The sequence below is a fragment of the Epinephelus fuscoguttatus genome, linkage group LG15 (assembly GCF_011397635.1).
Source record: "Epinephelus fuscoguttatus linkage group LG15, E.fuscoguttatus.final_Chr_v1".
NCBI lineage: Eukaryota > Metazoa > Chordata > Actinopteri > Perciformes > Serranidae > Epinephelus > Epinephelus fuscoguttatus.
Genome location: NC_064766.1, coordinates 30,407,230 through 30,431,473, shown reverse-complemented (window position 1 = coordinate 30,431,473; position 24,244 = coordinate 30,407,230). Strand labels below are relative to the sequence as shown.

Below are 24,244 nucleotides of genomic sequence, written 5' to 3'. Positions count from 1 at the left end.
AGATAAAAATAGGGTGTCTATTATACATAAATGGGTCTTTATACACTCAGAACAATGTAATAGGCCATTATAAACAAAAAACGTAAAAGTAAACATGTATTGACCCATGTGGTCGCAGAGCAGCCACTGTAAAGGTAACAGATCTGGAACGTCTTGGTGCCTGACTCAAGGCCAGAAATGTTATACTCAAGCTCTTTGAAATAAATTTAAAAAATTATTTCACTGACACATAAATGACTAAAATACTTGGATCCATGGGTCTTCATGAATATTTGAACAGAATTTATGCTCCAGTTAATTTTAGATATTCCCCAAGTCCCTGTTTAACTCAGATTTGATTACGATGTTGTCATGTTCTTCCAGCTGTTTCATGTCTCACTGCAGCATTTTTTGTTGTCACCTCTCTTCCAGAAGACCCTGTTGAAGTCAAGTGCTTTTTTTTTTCTTCTTTTGCTTTGCACTGAACATCGAGAACTTACTGAGTACTCCTATCCTTCTTTTGGTTTTTGGTTTAGACTGACATTTGGATAATTGGATGTTTTGGAATAATACTTGAGTCAACATCTTGGTCATGTGACCTTGCTGATCCCACATGTTTTGTCTGGGGGACATTTTAGTCACTGTGTGTCCCCTACAGCTCATTCAAGGTCAGTTTTGTCCCTTAAGTTCTGAATTATAGGCCTACAATCACAACCAGACTTTCAGTAAAATGGATAACTTAATATATTATTATAATCGCTCTGTACTGTGTGTTTCTCAGATTATATCATCGTCACAGGAGTAAAGTGTTACATTCAATCAGAGCTTAAATTGCCTTTTTAATCTTTGTGCAGTACTGCTGATGTTTTTAAACAGCTGTAATCAACTTTATTTTCAACTTTAACCAAATTTATCCACTGACAATACTTATCTACACATTGCTGGAGGTTCCTTATTTGCTGAGCTAAATGAAAAGACCTTTGATTATGTGTTGACCATGTTTCCTATACTTGACCCATTTAACTCTGGTCAGCTTCTACATCAACACAAGACATAAAGAACATAGTCATCGTAACATCACCCACTGTTTTGTGGACTCCTGTTTTGAGGCCTGGAGTTTGGCATTGTAGTACCATGTTGGATTTTTGCTGCCAAAAGTGATCAAATTTAATTGAGGGTAGAGCAGTGGAGGAGTGATGTGTGGGTCTGACTCACAGACTGTGTGACGCCAAACAGACAGCCTGTCACTCCAAGCAGCCACGCCTTTAATTAAACATAACTTCAAGGCCTAAAATGTAAATGGTTGTTATATATAATGAACTCCCAGTGTAGCTATAGAGACTAAATCGTTTTTTGTACCAGGCTGTGAACATGTTTATTTCTGCTGTGAAGTTGGGCATTTTAATATGGGGGTCTATGGGGTTCGACTCACTCTGAGAGCCAGCCTCAAGTGGCCATTTGAGGAACTGTTTTTGGCACTTTTGAGTAAGCCCCATCCACTTCGTTTACTCCTGCTATTTTTAGCACAAGTGAGCACACCTAACATATTTTTTTCCAGAAAGTGCCCGTACTAGTTACTACCACAACCCCGAATAGGATAAGCAGTTACGGATACTGAACGAAGGAATGAATGAATGAGTGAACGCAGATAATACAGTTATGTTTTCCTTTTTTTGCAGGGGATGTCTGAAGAGGCTGTCCGCCAGACACGCAGCCAGAAGAGGGCGCTGGAGAGGGATGCCACTCCCCAGTCTATAGAACCCTCTGATGCTGACAATGAGAGCAAAAGGCCTAAGTTGGACCCATCTGAACCCACAACACAGGCAAACACTGACCATGAACCTGACCCTGTACTGGCACAGGACAATCAGAGCCGGACTATGGTCAGAACAGAGCTTGAGAGAGGGCAGGAGCGAGAGCAGAGCCGGTCGCCATTATCTTTAGCGTTACCTTTGGCCTCTCAGCCAGTGAAGGACGATGAGGAGCGGACCCAGAGACAACAGACCACGGTTAAACCCAGCTCAGACAATCGGACTGGCAATGACAGAGCCAGCAAGGTGAGGACAGAGCCAGGTATGGATACAAGGAGCACGGCCCGACTGACGGAGCCAAAGGTGTCTGGCGGCATGATGGCTGCAAGAGAGGTGAAGGCCACCATTAAAGTGGAAGTTCAGACTGGAGAGCAGCCCGTGGACATGAGCACCTCCAGAGGGTGAGATACGGTTTATAGTTAACTCTCTTCAGCTGTTGCAACCATGTGAAGTGCCTGTCAGAAATTGAAATGATCTGAATGTGCAGAAAAGTGCAAGAAAGTCACTTCTGAGAGTGAACAAAGGGATAAATGACACTTTATTTTAATCAGAAAAGACTGAAAATGTTACTTTTATGGTCCTGATGTTCTTTAATAATGCTGTGTAGGGTAGAGGGGGTGAGGTGGGGGGTGGGGGGTGCTGCTGTCCTCTGAGGTGATGTTTAACTTTATCTTTTGGTCTACCTCCATTTTCCCCCCACTCGCCACCTGAACCCTAAAAACTCCCCTCACACAAAATGAAGCCGTGTGTCACAAACCGGTTCCAGCCGGTTGTTGCCATGGTTTCCACAGTGGAAGGAACAGTGAGGGCAGGGGGGAGGAGGAAAAGTGAGTGTGTCACGTGATGATGACTTTGAGGTCATGTGACTTCTTTGGAAGAGTAGTGATTAATCCACAGGAAGTGATGATGGCGCTAAGCTCTGAGGAGACACTCACACACACATATAAGGAGGACGGCGAGGAGAGACAGGCCTCACATTCTCATGTGTAGACTTCAACGCTTTCAGAGGAATACATAATCTGTGTAATCACAATACTGTACTTGTTTATTAGAGGAGCAATACTCATCAACTTCAGTTTTTGAGTGCCACTAGTTAAAGAATTTAGGTCATCCGCTCTCACATATGGTCTGCAGTTGAACCAGTCGCTGTGCAGTAGAAGCTATATGTGTTGGGTGTGTGTAATATGCATAATCATATGATTTGTGTAGACAGAGGTGAGGGTTGATCTTGATGTTGCTTTCAAGATTCCCATGTGCTTTAATTTCCTTAGCATGCTTTGAATGACATATGCAGCCCAATGCAGGTCACCCCTAAATGCCTCACACGCCCATAATGTGCCGCCACAATATCCTGTTTCAACAGGAAATGCGTGCTCTCAAACAGCCGTCGCATTGTGACTTAAAGACCTTTACTGGAGCTTTGAGTCCCACCTTGCCCCTCCTTGGAATTTAAGGACTGGTCTGCTGTTGGAATAGTGTCAACATGAAGAGAAGCTGTGTGAAGAGATGTCTGGACCTTTTAGGTTTTAGTGGAGCGGACATAGAAAGAAAATGGACAGGACATTGAACTGTTTGGCGTGGTCATTTGACTAGTGCAAAAAGAAAATGGTGATTGTTGATAGTTGATAAGGTGACAACACACATCACTGGGTCAGTAAAGTGTCACATTCGCCAACTTTAGAACAAAACTGAGTTTTGGCCTATTCTTACACCTCTTTTCCTTATTAAACAGAAAAATACAACTGGACCGTTACACCTCCCTTTGAACTAAGGGTAGATTAATTGCCTTGTTAATTTATCCTAAAACACACTTCATTCACACTTGACAGAAAAAAACTAAAACTCACCAAAACCATCCTTGTCACCCGAGTTAGTCCTCAAGTTAGTTAGTTTCACTCACCACCGATAATAATGATAATAATCACTGTGGTTTGGCTGAAAAAAACCCAAACGTATTTCCCAGAGTTATGCCAAAAACACACCAAGCAGCGGTGAAGTGCAGCTCTTTGGTCGGGAGGTGTGTTCATGTGTTTCAGGCAGGTAGAAATTCTTTGCCACATAGGTCAGAAGGTCACAGGCATCACAGGACTCTGTTTACTGCTGCGGGTATTCCCTGACATTTCGCTGCTGAAAGATAAACTATTCCCAACTTCTAGTTTGGCCACACTTTGCCGTAGAATCAATGCCTGCAGCTTTCCATAGACATTGCATGGCAGCTCACCCAAGCAGCACTTCACCATGGCTTGATGTGTTTTAAGCATTAGATGTGAAGTGTGGGCTTTATTTTTGGGGGGCAGCCACAGTACATCATGTTCCAGAAAACATCCAATTAATGGCAACAAAAGAAACTGGAAAATACAGTAACATTTTAAAGTGACTCATTGCATACTTGACAACTCACTACTCCACTGCTCGTTTGGTCCTTATGACAAAACCTCACTTCACTGAGTTTGCAACTTGCTGCTAGTCAGTTTGTTTCTACGGAAGTTTATACACATTACCCACTCACATAAAAGTGACTGAAGCCCTGGCCATCCTGCTACTTTGATTTGAATGGGAATGCCCTTTCTGTCCATTTTATTTCGATGGGAGCAAATGAGCCCAAATGTTTATTGTGGTTGAGAAGCAGATCTCCATGAATACAGAATGTTGCTAATGGATGCTAATATTTGAGCCAGTTGAGGTGTACTTCTTCATCTTGCCTCAAATAGCCATAAAATGTTCTTAACCTCAATCCCACTGGATCAGTTTGTACAGACTCAAACTGTGCAGCTTAACATTATTTCAACCCAAGTAACATCATTTTAAACTTTAGTGGAGATGCCAGTGTTTTTAAAAGTGTTTGGATATTTTTTTTTTTTTTTTTTAATAAAATGACGCACAGGGCATGTAGAAGAACCTAATTTGATATAATGGTACAGCAATAAAAAAAGCTCGAAGCTCTGGATTTGAAATATTTCACATCATAAAGCTTCAGTAAAGAGCTGGAACAAGATGAATTAATATATTTTGATACTGTCAGATAGCGGAGAATTACATGATTTTGACAACCTTGATATCTATCTAAAGGAAAATAAAAGGGGAATACAGGATGTCAAGAGGCTGAAAATAGATGAAAGGGATACTTTCTGATTTTTAACCAGCTTTGTATTATATCAATGTGGGTAGTATGTGTAAATGAACTAGAGTAAACTTACTTTCATCTTACAAGCTTTGCCTATTTCTTGCCTAAAATGTATTCAGAATCATATTCTAGCATACTGTTTAACTGCCATACGAGATTGATTGTCACAGCCAGCCGCCATATTGCTTCCTGTGTCAAAACTGATGAGCAGGCATTACATCACCCAGCAGCGGGAGCATTTATTAGTCCAGTGCAGTGCAGTAGTGAGATACTTCTTAAAATAACTGTTTGTCACAATGAAAAAATGTCAGTTTATTACAATTTATTGGAGTAACGATTTTGACATGACTGATATGGTTCTGTTTTCTGGTCATTATATACAGTATTAGTGCTTGATTTATAATATACGAAAATACTTATTTGAATGTCATTGTCTTGTTTATTTCCAACAGCATAAAAAGGGAGAAGCGCCCTCCGTCCCCTGAAGATGATGATGTCATCATCTTGTCAGATAACGACTCCCCCAGTCCACCGATGAATGGTTTGAGCCACTTTAAGGAGCTGGACACAGATCTGCTCATGGTGAGACACACGGACACAAAGCTAGAGGTCATGCATCTCATGCTCTTATTACTACTGAGATGGATCCTTAGATACATTTAAATCATGACCAAGACCTTCACTCTTAGCTTTTTGAGATTATTTTTAAATGTGGGCATGGCAGCTTGGTACAGTTGGTCCTTGGTGTGAATTATTTTCTAGCCTCAAAGATTTAAGTTTCACTCCGGGCATTTCATTGATGCTGAGAGCTCAGGACTGAAAATGAGCAGATGGGGGTTCAGTGTCCCACAGGACGCATGACTATAAGTGGACAGTTTGGGCTCCAGCATCGAACGTTTTATTTACTGGAAAGGGTCTTTGTCTCCTGTAAAGCAAGTGGTGTAAAGGATGTTGTTTTCTGTCGAGTGTAGAAGAGCAGCCCAGCGGAGAGGGAGCGCATCATTAAGCAGCTGAAGGAGGAGCTGAGACTGGAGGAGGCCAAGCTGGTGCTGCTGAAGAAACTTCGACAGAGCCAGATACAGAAGGACACTCTCCAGAAGGTAAACAGTCATTACACACACCAACACTGGGTCACGCAAAGAGACACACATCCCCACAACACAGGCTTCGCTTCAAGCATTGTGTTTGTTGTTTAATATCTCTCCGTGTTTCCTCCTCAGCCCTCAGGTCTGTCCGGCTCCTCTGCTCCTCCTCCTCTAATTCGAGGAACAATTACAAGCAATAAAGGCTCTCAGCAGGTTAATGCTCCACTATGACACATGCACTCAGGCAGCATATCTGCGTGGCAGCATCTTCATGTTGTAGTTGACACCTGGTGTTTTTTCCCTGGCCAGATTTTGACAGGCAGGAGTTCAGGCACGGTCATCCCTCCGCCGCTGGTGAGAGGAGGGCAGCAGGTGTCGTCTAAACATGGCTCCCAGATCATAATGCCACCTCTGGTCAGAGGGGCACAGGTGAGTCATGGGGAAATGTTAACAATACTATACCATGCTAAGATATTAAAATGTTATTTTGAACTTCTTTGTCTGGGCAATGATAGCCTGAGTTGTACCATCTTACTGCTGTTTCACTCTCGGAGACAAACTGCAGGGAAACAATTACACTTCAACTTAATGCAGGACTTATGATCTCTCTTTGCGCCTTTCTCTCTGTGTGTGTGCCCTTTGCCTCGGTGCTTTTGATGCCCCCTCCCTTGTCTTCCACTACCCTCATCTGTGATGTCCCTCCGTGTCATCCCTCTCATTGTCCTGGTTAGCCCATCTCTGTATCTCCACAGCAGATCCAGGCTCTCCGCCAGCAGCAGCAGCAGCAGCAGTTGGCCGCCTCTGGAGGCTCAGGCTCAGGACCCCCTCCTCTGCTACTGGGCCCCAGGACCTCAGCCCCTGCAACCCACAGCCAGAGAGGCATGATCCAGTCAGGCCTCATCAGAATTGGCACCAGTGCTAACACAGTGGTCAGTATCGCAGGGGTGCTTTTAAGTTTAATAAGAAGAGGAGAATATGGACAATTGTGTTTTACTAGGGATGCACCGAATATTCGGTAACCGAATATATTTGGCAGAATATTGCAAAAAAACACACATTCGGTATTCGGTGGAATAAGTTAAAAGCAAGGCCGAATAATAGTGGCATGTTTTGATAACGCAATCATACAGCGTGCCGTGACAGGTGGAGTAAAATGTCGGCAGTGTGGCGATCCGCCCGTCAACGCACTCGCATTTGCGACTAAGAATAGTTTTGAGCGAGTAAAATAGGCTTAAATCATTCATCACGCTGTGCGAGTAGCCTACAGATTTCAACCAGCAGCAGAAACGAAAGGCGAATCCCATCGGTTGTGGGTTGAACAGGGGTCACAGACACAGACAGTAACGTTAAAATACGGCGGCCATCGGCTTACCGGCAACGGACAAGTCAGCTCCAATAATATCCTCTTCTTGGCGTCATGACTGCCCAGAGGTACCTGAACAGCCGAGCCAGCCGAACACAGGTATGTGATGTGTCAGAGGAGGAATGAGCCGTTCACGGCCCACAAACCTCACCGCACTTTAGGGACTATTCCTTACTTATGAAGGGACTTGTCAGGGGAGGAGGGTGGCTGGTTGATTCTTATTTTATTTATTTATTTTATTTTGATCCCCCTATGTTCATCACTGATTGATGCTGTTTTTGAAGTATGAATAAGTCAATAAGTAATTTATTCCACTGAAATATCATTGATGTATTATAGAAAAGTGATTTTTCTTTTTATAAATGACAAAAGGCACATCTGCCTCATTTTTGCTGTGGTATCGTGATTCTACTCAGAACCATGATATTTTCATTGGTATCGTACAGTGGGATCCAACATTGGTACCCTGACAACACTAATCTGGAGGGGGTTCATCTGCAAAAACTAATGAAAAACTAAACAACAATATTCGGTATTCGGTACTCGGTATTCGGCCAAGCGTTTAATATTATTCGGTTTCGGCTTCAGCCACAAATTTTCATTTCGGTGCGTCCCTATGTTTTACATCCAGGGTGGAAGACATACTAAAATATCCTGCTCAAGAAGAGGTGTTTTTAATTTGTCTGTATTTGTATACAGTTAATTGTACTGATAGTCAGACTGAGAAAATGTACAAAAAGCATTTTCAGTTAACTGACTACATTTCAGTCATAATTTTGAAGTACAATTGCAGAAATTATACGAACAAGTCCAAATCCTTGATCACCATTTTGCAATTTCAATGTCCTTTATGAATTCTACAAAATTGAGGTGAAACTAAAGAGCACAGTGACCTCAAAATATTACATTAATGTAGACTGTATGTAAAGATGGACGACCCGTCTCCACTTGCCTCAACTGTATAGAAGGTAAGCTAAAATATCCTGGATACGGCCGCTGCTATCTTGCTCTGGTGACACCATTTGGAGCCAGAATCTGCACAGTAGCAATCTCCGTGGTTACAAGTTTCCCACCCTTACACCCATCTGACCAGTCACGAGCAGCACCACTAAATATTAGCCCACCAATTGGCTCACACAGTTGTCAATCATGTTGTAAAATCCCTGTTTTATAGCATTGAATAACTAATTAAAACCAAACTAATCCGAAAAACGAACACTTGAAAATGAAGCAGTGCTTTAAAAACCACCTGAAATGACTGAAACCTTTTTTGGGATAAATGTACTTGATGTGTACTTTTAGTTATTAGTTTGGCCCATGTCCCATCCACTAACATGAAGTGGATTGACTTTACGACCTGTACTGCAGCCAGCCACCAGGGGGCGATCAAGATGTTTCGGCTTCACTTTATGGGAGGTGTCATGTCGTCCATCTTTATATACAGTCTGTGGTTTTAAGTGATCTTAAAATATGAAATATTCCTACCACAGTGGCAGGCAGTTGAACCACACACACACACACACACACACACACACACACACACACACACACACAAAATAACTCAATGAAAAAACTATCAAACCAAGACCTCATGACCACAGTAGTAGTAGTCTGTTAGTCTTTCTATAAAAGTAAGTTTTGAGACTAAAGCACTAACAGAGTCAGCTGATCTGATGCTCAGTGGAAGGTTGTTCCAGAGCTGAGGAGGAGCCAGTACTGCAAAAGCTCAATCACCCTTTGATTGTAACCTGGACTCTGGAATAGTTCCAAGACCCAGACTGGCAGACCTGAGGGGCCTTGAGCTCAGTCATTTACTGCGGCGCGAGATCATTCGAAGCAGGAGTGACCAAACTTTTTTGAATGGGGACCAGATTAGATCATGTGGGCCAGTAGCTTCTTGCATCATATGAGTTATTAAAAAATAAATAAATAATTGCATACAAATGAGACAAATGCAGGAAGACAAATTTCTGTTGCCTTTTGGTTCCAGACAATAAAGTTTTCTATTCTATTCTATTCTAAATGTCTGCTGCTAGGTAACCGTTCATTTGCTTGTTTACTGTCTGTTTATAAAAACACATCAGTGCCGCCTTCCTACTTGGTGCATTTCTACAAACTGTATGATAGTCCTGCCATTATGGGGTAAAGGGAAGAAAAGAAAGTGAAGTGAACTTGTGATTAACCAATATTGCGTTTAAAATTGGTCCATGGGCCACCGTATTTTGGACATGCCCGATTTCAGAGCCTTGTGTGTGACTGTGAATTCTAAAAACTGAAAGCCAGTACAGTGAAGCCACATTGGTGTGATGTGTGAGAATAGCTTTGATTTGGTGAATAATTTAGCTGCTGAATTTTGAACAATTTTGTTGAATTTATTTGGGCAAGTCGACAATGGTTACAGTAATCGAGGCAGGGGGATGTACTGTAAGAGCAGGTATAATTTTCTGTATTTCTTAAGGACAGAAGTGATCTAATTATGGAGATAATCCTCAGTTAATAAAAACAGCAATTGCCAATGTTGCTCCAGGGTTAAGTTACTATCCTGGATAATACCCAGATATTTTTGTAGCTGATTTTATGTTGAGAGTGGGCCGATAATGAGAACTTCTTTCTTGTCAGAGTGAACCTAAATTACTATAAGTTTGGGGACATTGAGCTTTTTATGTAATAGAGACAGCTGTGTGGTGAATCTCATGAAGGCTTAGTGCGCATGCGTAACTCGACAAAGTGATCAGCGCATCACCGTGTCCGTTTAAATACAGGTAGGTGTTCGCTACGTTTTTGACGGGGCTGAACCTAAATGTACCATGGGAGATTTAGCATAGTACATACACTGTCAGCATAAAAAGCGAAAGCAGACTTAATACACTGGAGAAATGGATTACAGAAGAAGGAAAGTTGTGGCTCTTCTACTTTTATATTGGCGCTGGAGGCAAGGACAGAGAGCGCCTAACGTCCGCCGCTCGAGCGGTCACACCACTGTTCAGGTGCACGATTATACACATATATAACATTATATTATATAATACATTAACTGGTGCATCATTTTGGGTCATGAAAATATTTAACTCGACAAGAAAACAATAGACACCAAGTCATTTTACCCATGATAAAACTATTAGCAATATTTTGCTTGCATTCAGCTAGCTAACAGTAACGTTAATCTAACCAGGGTTAGCATTGTGATGTGCTGCTAACTTTAGAAATCACTGAAGCTGTGACAATGACATTTGTTTCCGTTTACTATTAAAAAAGGGGCTTAAACTGTCTGTAACTAGCACCAAACAAACGTAAGGCGACGTTGCAAATTTAGTTAAATATAATGTTAATTACTAGTTTATGTAGTTCGTAATGCTAACGTTAGCTTGTGGGCTAGACTGTGGATCAGCTGGTACACGCCAGCCAATCAGAAACGAAACATTTCAAGGGCGTTATCTTCACGCCCAGCGCGGTTGATACCTATTTAAATATAGCTTAAAGACTCACGCTACAAATGAACTAATCTAGAGGTAAACATGGCAGTTACCCATAACCAACTTTTTTCGGAGAACTGAATCTAAGGTAATGTGTGAAATAAAGCAGCTAGCCAACCTTAGTGAGTTCAGATTTGACTTTGCTAGCTTGATGCTGGTCTACTGAGCATGTGGTTTAGCTAAAGACGATCACTCGGCAGGTAGGTGCATGCCTGTGCATAAAATCAACAGCTGACTTGAGAAATAAATGCATGCTTTCCTCTAAATAGTTGCCTTTAAAATCATTGGAGGCTATTACTTTACGTTGACCTTGAAAACGCATCGCATTGCACGACTAGAAGCTGTAACAAACCCCTATAACAGTGGAAAAACAAAGTAAACTGATCAAATGTGTTACGAGCTTTAATAATCATTTAGTAGCCAATGAATTTTACACGTGTACAGTCTAGAAGTGTCTTAAATATATGCACTGGTCACAGAAGCTTTGCACAGGGCTCTAACTGTCTGATCAGTGTTGTTTACCTTGCAACATCAAACACTACCAGCCCTTTGGATACTTCTGTATCTCTCAGACAAGCCACAGATTAATCTGAGCCTGACCGGATGTTTACACCTGTCTTGTGTCCTCCCATCTTTGCTTCTTTGTTTAGGCCTCGACATCCAGTTTGAAGGGCTCTTCCTCAGGAAGCAGCGGCGTGTCCGTGGTTAGCATAAATGACTCTCCAGCCAGCCGCCAAGCTGCAGCTAAGCTCGCCCTGCGGAAACAACTGGAGAAGACCCTACTGGAGATCCCCCCACCCAAGCCCCCTGCCCCGGAGTTTAACTTCCTGCCCTCTGCAGCCAATAATGAGTTCATCTACCTGGTGGGACTGGAAGAAGTGGTACAGAATCTGCTGGATACCTTCCACAGAGGTGTGTTCCTTTTCTTTTTTATGGTTTTTGTTTACATGTTGTAGAGGTCAAATGATTAGTTAATAAAACAGTTGAACAGAAAAATAGTTGCCAGTACTTACAAGTAAAAATGCCAAACATCCTCTGGTTCCAGCTTCTAAATTGTGAAGTTTTTCTGCTTTACTTTGGTATATATGATCAGTTAACTGAATATCTTCAGGTTTGGACTGCTGGTTGGACAAAACAAGACATTATGTAATATCTCCTTGGGCTGTTGTAAATTTTGATGTGCACTTTACGCAACAAATACAACTAATCTGTTAACAACTATTAATCTGTCTGTTTGTTTCTGATTACTTCTTTGACACTATACAAGCACCCCTGTCCGTTTTCAATCATTCAAACTGCCATCTTTCTCCATCCAGGAAAGACAGGTGTAGGACTATCCAAGACCATATCCAGAGACCCCTTCTCCTGCACCCAGTGCAGCACTGACTTCACCTGCCGCTGGAGGCATGACAAGACAAAAGGTGGAGCAATCCTCTGCGAACAGTGCATGTCATCCAATCAAAAAAAGGTTTTGAAAGCCGAGCATACCAATAGGCTGAAAGCTGCGTTCGTCAAAGCTCTGCAACAAGAGCAGGAAATCGAGCAGCGCATTTTTCAGCAGACGTCCTCACCAGTCTCCCACAGTAGCTCCTCATCCTCTTCGTCGATGAAAGCAGAGCAGCTGGTGTCTCAGCAGCTGAAGCAGGCTCACGCCAGAGCGTCCTCCCTCCAGCACCTCCACCAGGCCAGCCGAGGAGCCAACATGATTCACCATCACTCCATCAAGCAGGTTGGAATCAGTTTCTCTTTCAAAGACAGGGTTTATACATTTTATTTTGCCAATAAATTTCCATAACTTTTCCAGGATTTTTCCATGCCTTTGAGGGAAATTTTTATGACCGTACATTTTCTGCAATGTCCGTGTATACATGAAAAATAAGATTAGAAATCAGTGTCATAATTACCAGTCAGTTTCTAAAAGTAAGTAGCCAGTCCAAAAGTACATACACTGTATTTGAGCACTTGTGTTCACCACATGCAAATCCTGCAGCTATCTGGCTGTCAGGGAACATGATCTGAAAAAACTGGCTTGTATCTACATATCACAGGTAGGAACAGTTAGCATTGCCCACATTTTGAGCCCAGAGTACCTCTGGAGTTAGGGTTTCATTGTGGACACAGCATCCAACATGGTCCCCTGTTTGATGGTGGACAAGAGAGAAGCACTGCAGCTGGCAGCAGGTGTCACATTGGTCACCAGGGTGAAAAAGCCGGTCCCATGTTTGAAATGTGGAACCTTTAATACACAGTCCACATTTTGCACTTCTTGTGTTCATGTCTTCCTCAAGCCATGCGTTATACTTGTCCCAGTAAAGTCAGACATTAATAAATCAGCATTTTCCTGTCATTGCACAGACTTAGTTCTTGTTAGAGAACAAGCTGCAGCTCAGGCCAGAGACACACAGGAACCTTGCACACTGACTCCAGTGGGTTTTATTGTTCTATTCTTTGCAAAAAATTGCAATGTAAGACAAATTTTTTAGACACATTTGCTCCCATGCTTCTATCCACTGGAATTCCTTCCTGTCTGTCACTACTCTCTGCTGGCATCTTGCATTAGGCGCTGTGGCTGAAGGGGCTGAGCTGTCCTCCCTCTGCCTCCACACTGTCATCTCTCTCTGTCTGTGTGCGGCCCACATCCTCCTCTTTGTCATCCACCTGAGTATTACTATCTGAATGACGAAGGAAAGTTTCAGAGTCAGTGTGTAAATTGTGAGTGACACATTAGGTCGTGTTTATTTTTAGATGTGTGACAATTTTGGATGAAAACAACTGACTCAGTGTGCAAAGACCTTTACCCACGCAGAGAACAACATAACATCAAGCGACTTGACTGATCTGTCTGAACATTAAAATATATGTTTTATACAGGTATTTGTGAAGCAAATTTCCATGACTTTTCCAAACATTATGGGGTTTATTTTTCCACAACAGGCCTGGAAATTGCTATTATAAAATTTTTCAAGGTTTCTCATGACCATATGAATCCTGTAAATGGAAGCGTTTGTGCAGTCCATGCAACTGTAACTCAAGGTCCCTCTCTGTAACTCTTAACTCCCCTCAGAGCTCCCAAGGCCAGCTGTCCCATGGTGTCTCATTGGGTGTGAGGGGCGTCCCCCACTCCTTCTCCTCCTCCTCCCAGCTGCAGAGTGCAGTGGCGGCTGCAGCTTTGGTCAGCCGACCAGGTAAGCATGCCCACCATTCCCATCGCTCTGTCCAGAGTTCAAAGGTGAGCAGCAGTGGAATCGGCGGCCGCAGGAATATCAGCGGAGGTAGTGACTCATCCACTGCATGGAAGAAGCAGAGCAACAGCAACACAGGTAGACTCACATTAATACCAGTCTGCCGACTGACATCTGCTCTCTTTCAAATTTCTGTCTGGTCCAAAAGCAATCCTTCAACATCCTACGTCCAAATTGTTCCAGTGTTTTACAAAAAATACCTTCTTATACACTAGTTGAAAATAAAACACAGGAGGAAATGTTTTCGGACAAGGCAATCCCACTCTCCAGTTCTCCCTCTGCCAGTGATCTCAGTCTTCCTGCTTTAGTCCCTCAGTTTGGTGGTTTATTATTTTCCCTGGGTGTCACTTCTAAACCTTGGAGTAGAAATTCTGTTGTTTTTCCTTTGTGTGTCTGTGTGTTGTGGGGACACGGGTGGCTTTATACTCAGGTGCTTTGTCCAATCATATCGCTTTTTTCTTATTTATCTCAAAACTGCCAGCATTCAGCTCGCTCCACACCTTGACCTGCTGCTCTGTTGCATGTTTGCAGGAGTCACTATGGCCTACGTGAACCCCAGCCTGACAGGTCACAAGACGTCAGCCACCGTCGACGCTCGTCAGAGGGAGTACCTGCTGGACATGATCCCCTCGCGCTCGTCGATCTCGCAGACTGCAAACACATGGAAATAATTTCAACAGTACTCTAGTACGTCTTAGTTTTTTCGTTCAAGTTCCTCAGCTCCAACAATATGGTCAACAGCAACCCCTGGAGGACTGTTCAGCAAATACAATCTCTCAAAGTGAAGAAATGTTCCTTCCTTACCTTTGTATGATTGTTTTAGTTTTCTTATTTTCTGTCGTTTATTTTGAGAATCGCTGTTGTTTTTTTGGTAATTGTGCAGAAACCATTTTGATCGGGGTTAAGAAAAAACGAATACTTGAAGGGCTTCCCCCGGGGTACTTCTGTCCTCTAGACTGGGTGGTTAAATGATGGTGTAAGGAGGGTTATGTGTGTATAGAGCACTTTGATAAAGATAAGTACTCTGTTCTGGGCTTGTGAGCCTTTTATCTGCCATGATGTGGGTCAAACTGACCCAACCTTTTGACACTTGAATGGTTATAGTCATACCCAAGAGTTCACATTCAACAAAATACACATTTATTTTAAGCAAAAACAAGAATAACTGAGTTGTAAAATGTTCAGTACATCACTCCTGTAGTTAAAGGTTTTGAATTTATTTTGTATTTACAATAAGTTATTTTGTTTCTTTTTTGTTATATTTCAGTATATTGTGGTCTCCACAAATGAAGACTTTATTCTCGCTTTCTTTCTCCCAGTTTAACAGCATGCCTTCCCGTAACCCCTCTGTTCATTTTGCACCTTAGCTGATGAAGCATGGTGTCATTGCTTAATTCATCTGTAAGTACCATCCGTAATTTGCTTATTTTATATCAATGTCAACATTGTAAGATTATTTTGAGTGTTATGTCATTGCTGAGAAAATGCAAACTCTGAAGGAGCTGAACTTGCCACACTGGAGCCAGAGAACTTGCCTCAGATTTATTCAACTATAATCCATACATTACGCGACGTACATGTAGCCCTGAATCAGTTGTTAAAGGGACTATCTCCCAGCTACCCAGAGCCTGGAATACACAAGATATCTTTATCTTTTACCCCTCACCATATTACATAATTTCTCTGCTTCCTGATCTTAACTGCATTGTACAAACATGTTAAAATTTATTTGGTTTACTTTTTTTCCTAGCTCCTAAAGAAATAATAAAAAATATACATTTTAAAGACTTGTTTTTTTTATTTATTTATTGTGTGTGGATTGTGTGATTGTGTTGAAACAAAACTTTATGGGATGCCATTATTCAGTGCTGTCCGTCCTCATGATCAGGGCATGGGTTGTTGAGTCTTCCCCCTGGCAAAATAAAAATTTAAGTAAGCAAAAATGTATCATAAAGGTGGATCAGATAACAGCTGGGAAGTGAGGTGAAAACAGGAAAGACAGGTTGCTGAGATCACAGATAAATAGTAAAGAACACACAGTGCACGGATGAGACGATGTGTATCTGCCAGAAGGCAAACCTCTGTCTCACAAGTAGTCATGTCCTTTAAACATTAAAGTATAAAAATGAATGTGGTAGAATGCAACTAATTACATTTGCTCAAGTACAATTTGGAAACGGGGTACATGCACTTTGATGTTTCCATCTTTTTTCAACTGTGCAATACTTCTGTACTTCTGTTTAGAATTTTAGATGCAGGACTTTAAAATGTAACCGAGTATTTTGACCCTGTGGTGTTTATTCACATACATAAAATCTTGAAAGTTGGTTTTATTAATATAATATAAAAGGTAGTAAATTTCTTTAAAATAAACTGTCAAGTGCCATAAAATGTATAAAAAAAAAATTAAGCAGTCGTCGTCCGGACATGTGGGGGCAGTAGAGAGCAACACAGGCTTTTCCGCACGCGAGAAGAAGCGTTCTACAGTGACGTCACCAGCGTGTTTGGGAGAAAGCCGGAGGAAGATGGCGGGGTCCAAGGTGAAGCAGGACATGCCTCCTCCGGGAGGCTATGCTGCGTTTGATTATAAGAGAAATCTGCCGAAACGGGGACTCTCTGGTACTCACATTACACATACAGCTAGCGACACACACGCAAATCCACGCACTAGCTGTTAAATACGCACAGGCTGAATGACATTTAGTACTAGGTAAACGGAGGCTAATGCTAACAGGTTAGCGTCAGTTAGACACAAAAGCTAATCTACTAAAATGTAAATATTAATGTTTTTGGAGTCTCCTTAGTCGTGTCTGTGATATGATGGAACAATATATGTGTCGTTTGACAGTATTACATGGCAGTCAGGAAATGTTTAAGTGGCTAAACATCATTTTCGTACAAATTGTCGGCAGTGATGTTAGCTACATGCTAACTAGCTATCATGGTTACCTTGTTTATGACAGGGTCGGTCAAACTATGTTACTTTGTTCTAAAGGGGAATTAGCTTTATATTTGATGTAATGCAGTTAATTCCACATCTTTACTAAAGCATACAACGTAGTTGTTGCGTGATATTCTTGAGACTTATTGTTAAACTTATTGTTTTGGCTGGAACTGGTGTTGCACCCAAATCTGCTCCATCAAATGTTGTGCTGGTGCTGACCAAAGATGAACACATTACTTTTTTCTACTGATATTTTTTGCAAAGTTGATACGCACCAGGTCTGCACTGGTACTCACTGCCTCCGATATGGAAGTATATTAATGACAAAATGTTGTAGGGAAAGAAAAATCAAATTGTAACTTAGCCAGTCTGTAAGTCAACAAAGAGCTGGATTAGATCTTGGAGCTAGTGAACAGGGCTTGTCACTAACAGTGATCAAACCTGTCAGAGGCAGGTTATTGCTTCTGCAGTCAAACATTTAAAGGTGTAGTGTGTAAGACTTTGTGGCATCTAGCGGTGAGGTCATGAAATATGTCTTGTGTGCCAACGTGTATGAGAATTACGGTGGCCAAGGTGAAAATGCAAATGTCTTTATCTAGAGCCTGTTGGTGCTTCTCAAAGTCAAGGAAGGATCCTGAAACGGCTGAATTTTTTAGGAGGATATATCATCAACTCTGGCTGAACGACTGTTCCAATGTCAAGGATCCTTCAGGGGCTGTACACTTGTAGCGTTTTCGGCACCCTCAAATCCATTGTTTAAATGCAGCAGCGCTCACAGCATGTCATGTGACGAGGAACAAACACTCACAGCCAACAGATATTCCCTTCTTCTGTAAATACCAGTCTGTGGTAGATATGAAGGAGAAGTTAATCATTTAAGTGCAGCGCTACCAGAGCTTCACATCCGTCCCACAGACATTAGGCCTACACTCAAAAGCACCTGTAAGAAGATCAGTTGTGCACTCATGATTTCAGGTAAACAGGTTATGATGCTGCGCTTGTGACAGTTGCTTAGCAACCCAGACATAACCTCCCACTGTGCTCCTAAAAGCTGGCAAAGAAAAGGCACAAGAGTAGCACTAAACGTGTTTTCCAGGCGGTTTAAGACACAGCATGTGAATGGCCTCTCAAATTCTACCAAGGACCAAGTCCTTCCTTCAAAGGAACTTCAAGGATGCATGTGTGTACCCACAATTCTTTGCACATGATTTGCCAAAATTGAAGGCGGGGCCTCTGCAGTGATGCACACCTGGGCATTCACTAGCATGTTACAATGTGTGTTCATTAAATGCTAGGAAGGAGTCTTGCCTTACATCTGCGGGACCTATCCTATCAAGAAAGCATGCTTGACTTTGAGAAGCACCAAGTGTTTGATTTGTCTGTTCAAGACTACTGTAGAAACAACATAATGGATTCTTTAGAGGACCCACACCATATGTGGATTTACATGGCTCAGTCTAAGGTAATGAAAATACATAAATTCTTAGTGTTAGGTGATTATACACTGATAAAACCATAGCAATGAATATTATATCCCATATCTACCAGAATACATCCCTAAATCTGACATACTGAGCCTTTAAGTTTGAAGTAATTTATTGTCATATGCAAAACAATTACAGCAGTCGCTGAGTCTATCTAAGGCTCCCTCCCACATGCCTGCTAAGTATGTATGGAAAGAAAACCAGCAAAAACAGGGAATCTGAGACTGATAAAGTGCAAATTACACGTACAAAATTACATTTGTTAAGTAGACAGTAAAAGCAAAATGAATAAAGTGTAATGTAAGCAGGATTGTAGGAAATGTATATGTGTTAAAGTATATAAAAAGTAGTAGCAATATAAAGGTAAATATACAGTATGTGTTCTAAATTTTAGATTTTTATAAACATTAAATATTCAAGACTTTTGTAAACAGGAGCATTTTTCTGCTGTAGACTGTAGAGACCACAGAGTTCATGCGTGAGTGTGAAAATGTGAGGCCTGAAACCGAAACACAGCAAATCCTACACACGAGAAGCTGTCACCAGCTTTTTAAAGTTATTTGTTTTAGGGCCGTAACGGTACATGTATTTGTGTTGAACCTTTCGGTATGCGACTTTCGGTTCGGCACGACCCTGTACCGAATTATTGGGCGCAGGATATTATTTTATTTTATTTTGTTTTATTTTAATTCCGTTTTTGCGAGCCGAACCATTTAAAATATCTAGTTAACCGGTAACCGAATATATTCGGCCGAATATTGCAAAAAACCACACATTCGGTGGAATAAGTTAAAAGCAAGGCTGAATAATAGTGGCGTGTTTTGATAACGCAATCAAACAGCGTGCGGTGACGGGCGGAATAAAATGTCGGCAGTGTGGCGATCCGCCTGTTACCGCACTCGCATTTGCGACTAAAAATAGTTTTGAGCGAGCAAAATAGGCGTAAATCATTCAGCATGCTGTGCGAGCAGCCTACAGATTTCAACCAGCAGCAGAAACGAAAGGCGAATCCCATCGGTTGTGGGTTGAACGGGGGTCACAGACAGAGACAGTTATGTATTCCTGTCAAATACGGCGGCCATTGGCTTACCGGGCGACGGAGAAGTCAGCTCCAATAATATCCTCTTTTTGGTGTCATGACTGCCCAGAAGTACCTGAACAGCCGAGCCAGCCGAACACAGGTATGTGATGTGTCAGAGGAGAAACAAGCCGTTCACATTTCTCTCTTTCCGGCAGTAACGACCCACAAACCTCACCGCACTGATCCCCCCTATGTTAATCACTTATTGATGCTGTTTTTGAAGTATGAATAAGTCAATAAGTAATTTATTCCATTGAAATATCATTGATGTATTATAGAAAAGTGATTTATCTTTTTATAAATGACAAAAGGCACATCTGCCTCATTTTCGCTGTGGTATCCTGATACTACTCAGAACCATGATATTTTCATTGGTATCGTACAGTGGGATCCAATGGTACCGTGACAACACTAATCTGGAGGGGGTTCATCTGCAAAAACTAATGAAAAATTAAACAATGATATTCGGTATTCGGCCAAGCGTTTAATAATATTCGGCTTCGGCTTTGGCCACAGATTTTCATTTCGGTGCATCCCTACTTTGGTTTCAGGGTAAAATACGAAGATGGAAATAAACAAGTGGACAAGACAAAAGCAGTGTGCCGACACTGCAGAACAGCGGTCGGGTATGTACTTGGAAACACGTCTAACATGCTAACGCATCTAAAGCGACACCACCCGAGTTTGAACGTTAACCGGCACGACTAGAAAAAGCAATCTGGTGCAAACTACGATATCGTCGTCGTTTAAAAAGAAAGAGCGTTTCCCTGACCATCGCGCTAAAGAAATAACCAACGCCATTGGAGCCGAGTAAAATTGTTTAAGCTGCACTTTAGATATAAGCGTGTTTTGTTTACTGCACTTTAACAAAGTGGGAAAGCTAAGTAAGTTTCTAATAAAACTGAATCTGAGCAGGCTTTAAAGCTGACCAGCTGCACTATACTTTTTATTTTAATTGAGTAAAACTGTTAAAGCAGAAATGTATATTTATATTTTTCATTCAAAAAATGTGTTAAAAAACAGGATTTTATTTTTCACTTTTATATTTCTATTTTCATTCAAACAATGTGAAAAAGCAGGATTTTATATATATTTGTTTCATTCAAAAATTGTGTAAAAAGAGTTAACTGCTGTGGTGGTATGTTTTAATAAGGTTACCAATAAGTAAAAGATATTTAATAGCTGTCTATTTTTTTTTCATTACTGTACCGAGAAAAAAAAAAAACAAACCGTGACTTGTGTACCGAGGTACGTACCGAACCGTGATTTTTGTGTACCGTTACACCCCTAATTTGTTTGGATTCATTACCTGGTTCAAAAAGTTGTCAGTGGTTGAATGTCAATAATCTTCAACCGATATTCTTTTCAGCACTTCATCTGGTGCATCGGGTTCTGGCATTGTCAATAAATGGGTGTGTAGCTGAGCTGCACTGCCAGAAAAATATTTTTGTTTGTGTCAATATTGTAACAGGCTGGTTTTATCCATTGCCAGTATCTGGATGCCTTTCTGTGCAAGCCAAGGCTCAGCTATTCAGCCATTTTTAAATACAGATAACTAAAGATTGATTTATTCCAGCTTTGTAACATCAAAGAATAAACTTGGAAGAGCCCATGCTTGAGAACTTAAACTTGATTCATCTGTTGTAAATAACAATGTTGCTTAAACTGTCTCTAATCACGTCTTTAATCAACAGGATATAGCATGTTTGGCATCGGCATCGGCATCATGGTGTTCGGTTACTGGAGGCTGTTTAGCTGGAACAGAGAGAGGAAGTAGGATGATTTTTGTTATTGCGCTTTAGGTTTAAATGTTGGTCACAGTCAGAGACCGAATAATAATTCACAATGATGTGTTTGTGCTTGCAGGCGTTTGCAGATTGAGGAGATGGAGGCCAGGATAGCTCTGATGCCCCTGCTGCAGGCTGAGCATGACCGAATGTAACATTAAAAAATAAAAAATCTACACACATGAACATATTTAGTTTTTAAACATTATTGTAACTCCCTCATTCCAGCCTTTATGTAAATAGTTGAATTTCCCTTCTGTCTAGGGCCTTGCGTATGCTGAGGGAAAATCTAGAAGAGGAGGCCGTCATCATGAAGGACGTTCCCGGCTGGAAGGTAAAGAAAAGCTGTGACTACACTCTGACATCAACATCACACACTTGCTGTTATCACGCGCTTATTTTGGCTTACTTAAAAGCCTCGTAGGCACCCGCTATTGCTTATGTTATTGCTCATTTGCACCCTTAAGCTTTTTAAATGACTTAGAAATGCAAACTTTATTTTCGTGTGGAATTGAATTAATAGCTTTGAGCTAAAGTTTAAGGACAGCATATGAAGGGTTCCTTCAGCTTATGGCGAGTTAGATTTAAGACTTTTACAGGCTTTTTTAATGCCACTTGGAATATAATTTAAGAAAAAAGGAGGACATGGCATGGTGGTGATGAGGGTAGAACAGAACTGGTGAATACGGCAAAATTTTCTCAGCGATTTTTTTTTTTTTTTTTTAAGATTCTCACTCCTCTCGGTTCTAACCTTGCTGAGTTTGAAAACCTTTTGCATCAGGTACGCCAAGCGTTATATGCATTGCCTTGTGCATGCACAGCCAAAATTCAATAGCCAGTACTCAGTGAATTATTTCTCCCCCATGTCATGTAGGGCACATTGACAGCTAGCTAGCATATAGTGTAACCTCTGCTCTGAGCATCCTGGCCAGAAACAAAATATGAGTGTTGTCGGTTCCACCATCATGATGTGGTGATGTCAGTGCAACAGACATTTGGCAAACACTTTTAAAGAAAGATGCAGACAAATATTTTGACATTTTAGCATTTTTAGACTTTTGAAACATTGATTTAAGGCATTTTAATACCAATTAAGGCCTTATTTATAGCTCAATGAATTCAGTGCCTTGTAGAATTTTTAAGGATCCACAGGAACCCTGAGATACTCTGACGAGCCACTATATTAAAACCACTGGTGGATGAAGTGGTTAACATTGATTGTCTTGTTATAGTACAGTGTTCTGCAGGGAAACCTCAGGTCCTGGCATTCATGTGGACGCCACATGAAACACACAACCCAATAAACCACTGTTGCAGAACAAGTACCCTCCCTCATGGCAACAGTACTCCCCAGTGGAAGTGGCCCCCCAGCAGGACAATGCACCATGCCACATCATGAAAACTGCTCAGGAATGGCCCAAGGAACGTGACAAAGAGCTCAAGGTGCCAATTTGACCTCTAAATTCTCCAGATCCCAGTCTGATTGAGCATCCATGGGGCGTGCTGGTAGCCAAGAGGTGTCCCTGATCCATGGTGAGGCCTCCATGGATCGCACTTGACTCTGCTTTAGTGTCTTGGCACTGGGTCGTTGGCAGCTGATCCTTTGAGTGTTGGCAGTTGTGAGTAGTGCGGGAGTGTCCCATAGATGCTCGATCAGATTGGGATCTGGGGTGTTTGGAGACCAGGTGGAGGCCTTGAGTGTTTTGAGCTGTGGCATGGCTCATTTTTCTCCATCAGGGAGTGCCGTTGCTATGAGGGGGTGTAGTGGTCTGCAGCTGTGTTTGGGTGGGTGAAGCATGTTAGTGGCATCCACATGAATCCCAGGACTCAAAGACTCCCATCAGAGCATCGCATTGTAACAAGATGATTAGTTATTCACTTCATCTGTCAGTGGTTTTAATATTGTGGCTGATGGATGTTTATTTCGTGTCTCATTATCAAAAAGCACTGATCCGAACATTTTCAACCCACTTTTACTGAAGAGTGTAGGTTTGAGTCACCACATCGCAACAATTCATAATAGTTTACTATGAGCTGTTGAAAATTAGGATTCAGCTGATGTTAAAAAACAGGATAGAAGCCATAAGAGTGCATTAAAATCTGTAAAATGATAACTTCTACGGTAGCAATATTTATTTTGAAACACTACTCTTTAGCCATCGATATAATCTCTTCTTGTCCATGAGTGGAGAATATAACTGTATAAAAACAATCCTTACACACTGAAGCTGCCCCTCAGTTTGAAATGGCAATAACACATGCAATCTTTATTTCAGCAGGAGCGCTTGGAACTTATTTCTATTTTATGTATTGGTAGTAATAATTCAAGTTAAATATCAGATCCAGATGCTGGTCAACACCATTTGTCTTTGTACTGATAAGAACCGTTTGTCTCGTTAACACCCGTGCAGGTCGGTGAGAGCACCTTCCACACAGACCGCTGGGTCGCCCCTCTGACAGAGGAGCTGTTCAACCTCCGGCCCCGCGAAGAGCTCCTGCACAAGCGTTACGGCTTCTTGTCGTACGTCTAAATAAATACGTCGTCCCGAGCTCCACCACCTTCCACAGCCGGCACCACGTGGACCTGAGCCCCCGCTCAATTCAGCTTGTAAATGTTCAATATTAAAGTAATTTTTTTTCTGTACCTCATCCTGGTTTTTCTGGCTTTGTTTCACTTTGGATTGAATGTCACAGCTCATCTACCTCCCAGTGGTTGAACGTACATTTATACTTTTAGAGTTGCATCTTATGCTATAGTGTTTATGGTTAGTAGATACTTTTCAGGTTCACATTTTCATCTGTAACAAAAGAGCTTGTAACAGTGGTTCCCAACTGGTGGGTCGCAGGTGTGTTCTGAATGGACCGCAAGTG

At 41.6% G+C, this 24,244-nt stretch overlaps 2 protein-coding genes across 7 annotated transcripts in view; both read left to right on the top strand.

The window, feature by feature from the left end:
• LOC125902410 (transcriptional repressor p66-alpha-like) overlaps nt 1-15,861 on the top strand; it is a 30,181-nt gene extending 14,320 nt beyond the window's left edge. For 3 of the 6 annotated variants that reach the window (XM_049598724.1, XM_049598722.1, XM_049598723.1), the window contains exons 2-11: nt 1,659-2,191; nt 5,367-5,496; nt 5,886-6,014; nt 6,135-6,212; nt 6,309-6,428; nt 6,731-6,928; nt 11,486-11,747; nt 12,152-12,564; nt 13,900-14,155; nt 14,609-15,861. In XM_049598724.1, the coding sequence (XP_049454681.1) occupies nt 1,662-2,191; nt 5,367-5,496; nt 5,886-6,014; nt 6,135-6,212; nt 6,309-6,428; nt 6,731-6,928; nt 11,486-11,747; nt 12,152-12,564; nt 13,900-14,155; nt 14,609-14,748 (2,256 nt within the window). In that variant the 5' untranslated portion in view covers nt 1,659-1,661 and the 3' untranslated portion in view covers nt 14,749-15,861. The remainder of the gene's footprint in view (nt 1-1,658; nt 2,192-5,366; nt 5,497-5,885; nt 6,015-6,134; nt 6,213-6,308; nt 6,429-6,730; nt 6,929-11,485; nt 11,748-12,151; nt 12,565-13,899; nt 14,156-14,608) is intronic. The other 3 variants (XM_049598727.1, XM_049598726.1, XM_049598725.1) reach the window with 3 other exon arrangements.
• Nucleotides 15,862-16,550: 689 nt separating this feature from the next.
• ndufa13 (NADH:ubiquinone oxidoreductase subunit A13) lies at nt 16,551-24,022 on the top strand. Its single transcript, XM_049598735.1, has 5 exons — nt 16,551-16,696; nt 21,281-21,359; nt 21,453-21,524; nt 21,638-21,707; nt 23,785-24,022. Exons 1-5 carry the CDS (start codon nt 16,603-16,605, stop codon nt 23,902-23,904), a joined length of 435 nt encoding a protein of 144 aa, XP_049454692.1. The 5' UTR covers nt 16,551-16,602; the 3' UTR covers nt 23,905-24,022.
• The last annotated feature ends 222 nt before the right edge of the window (nt 24,023-24,244 follow it).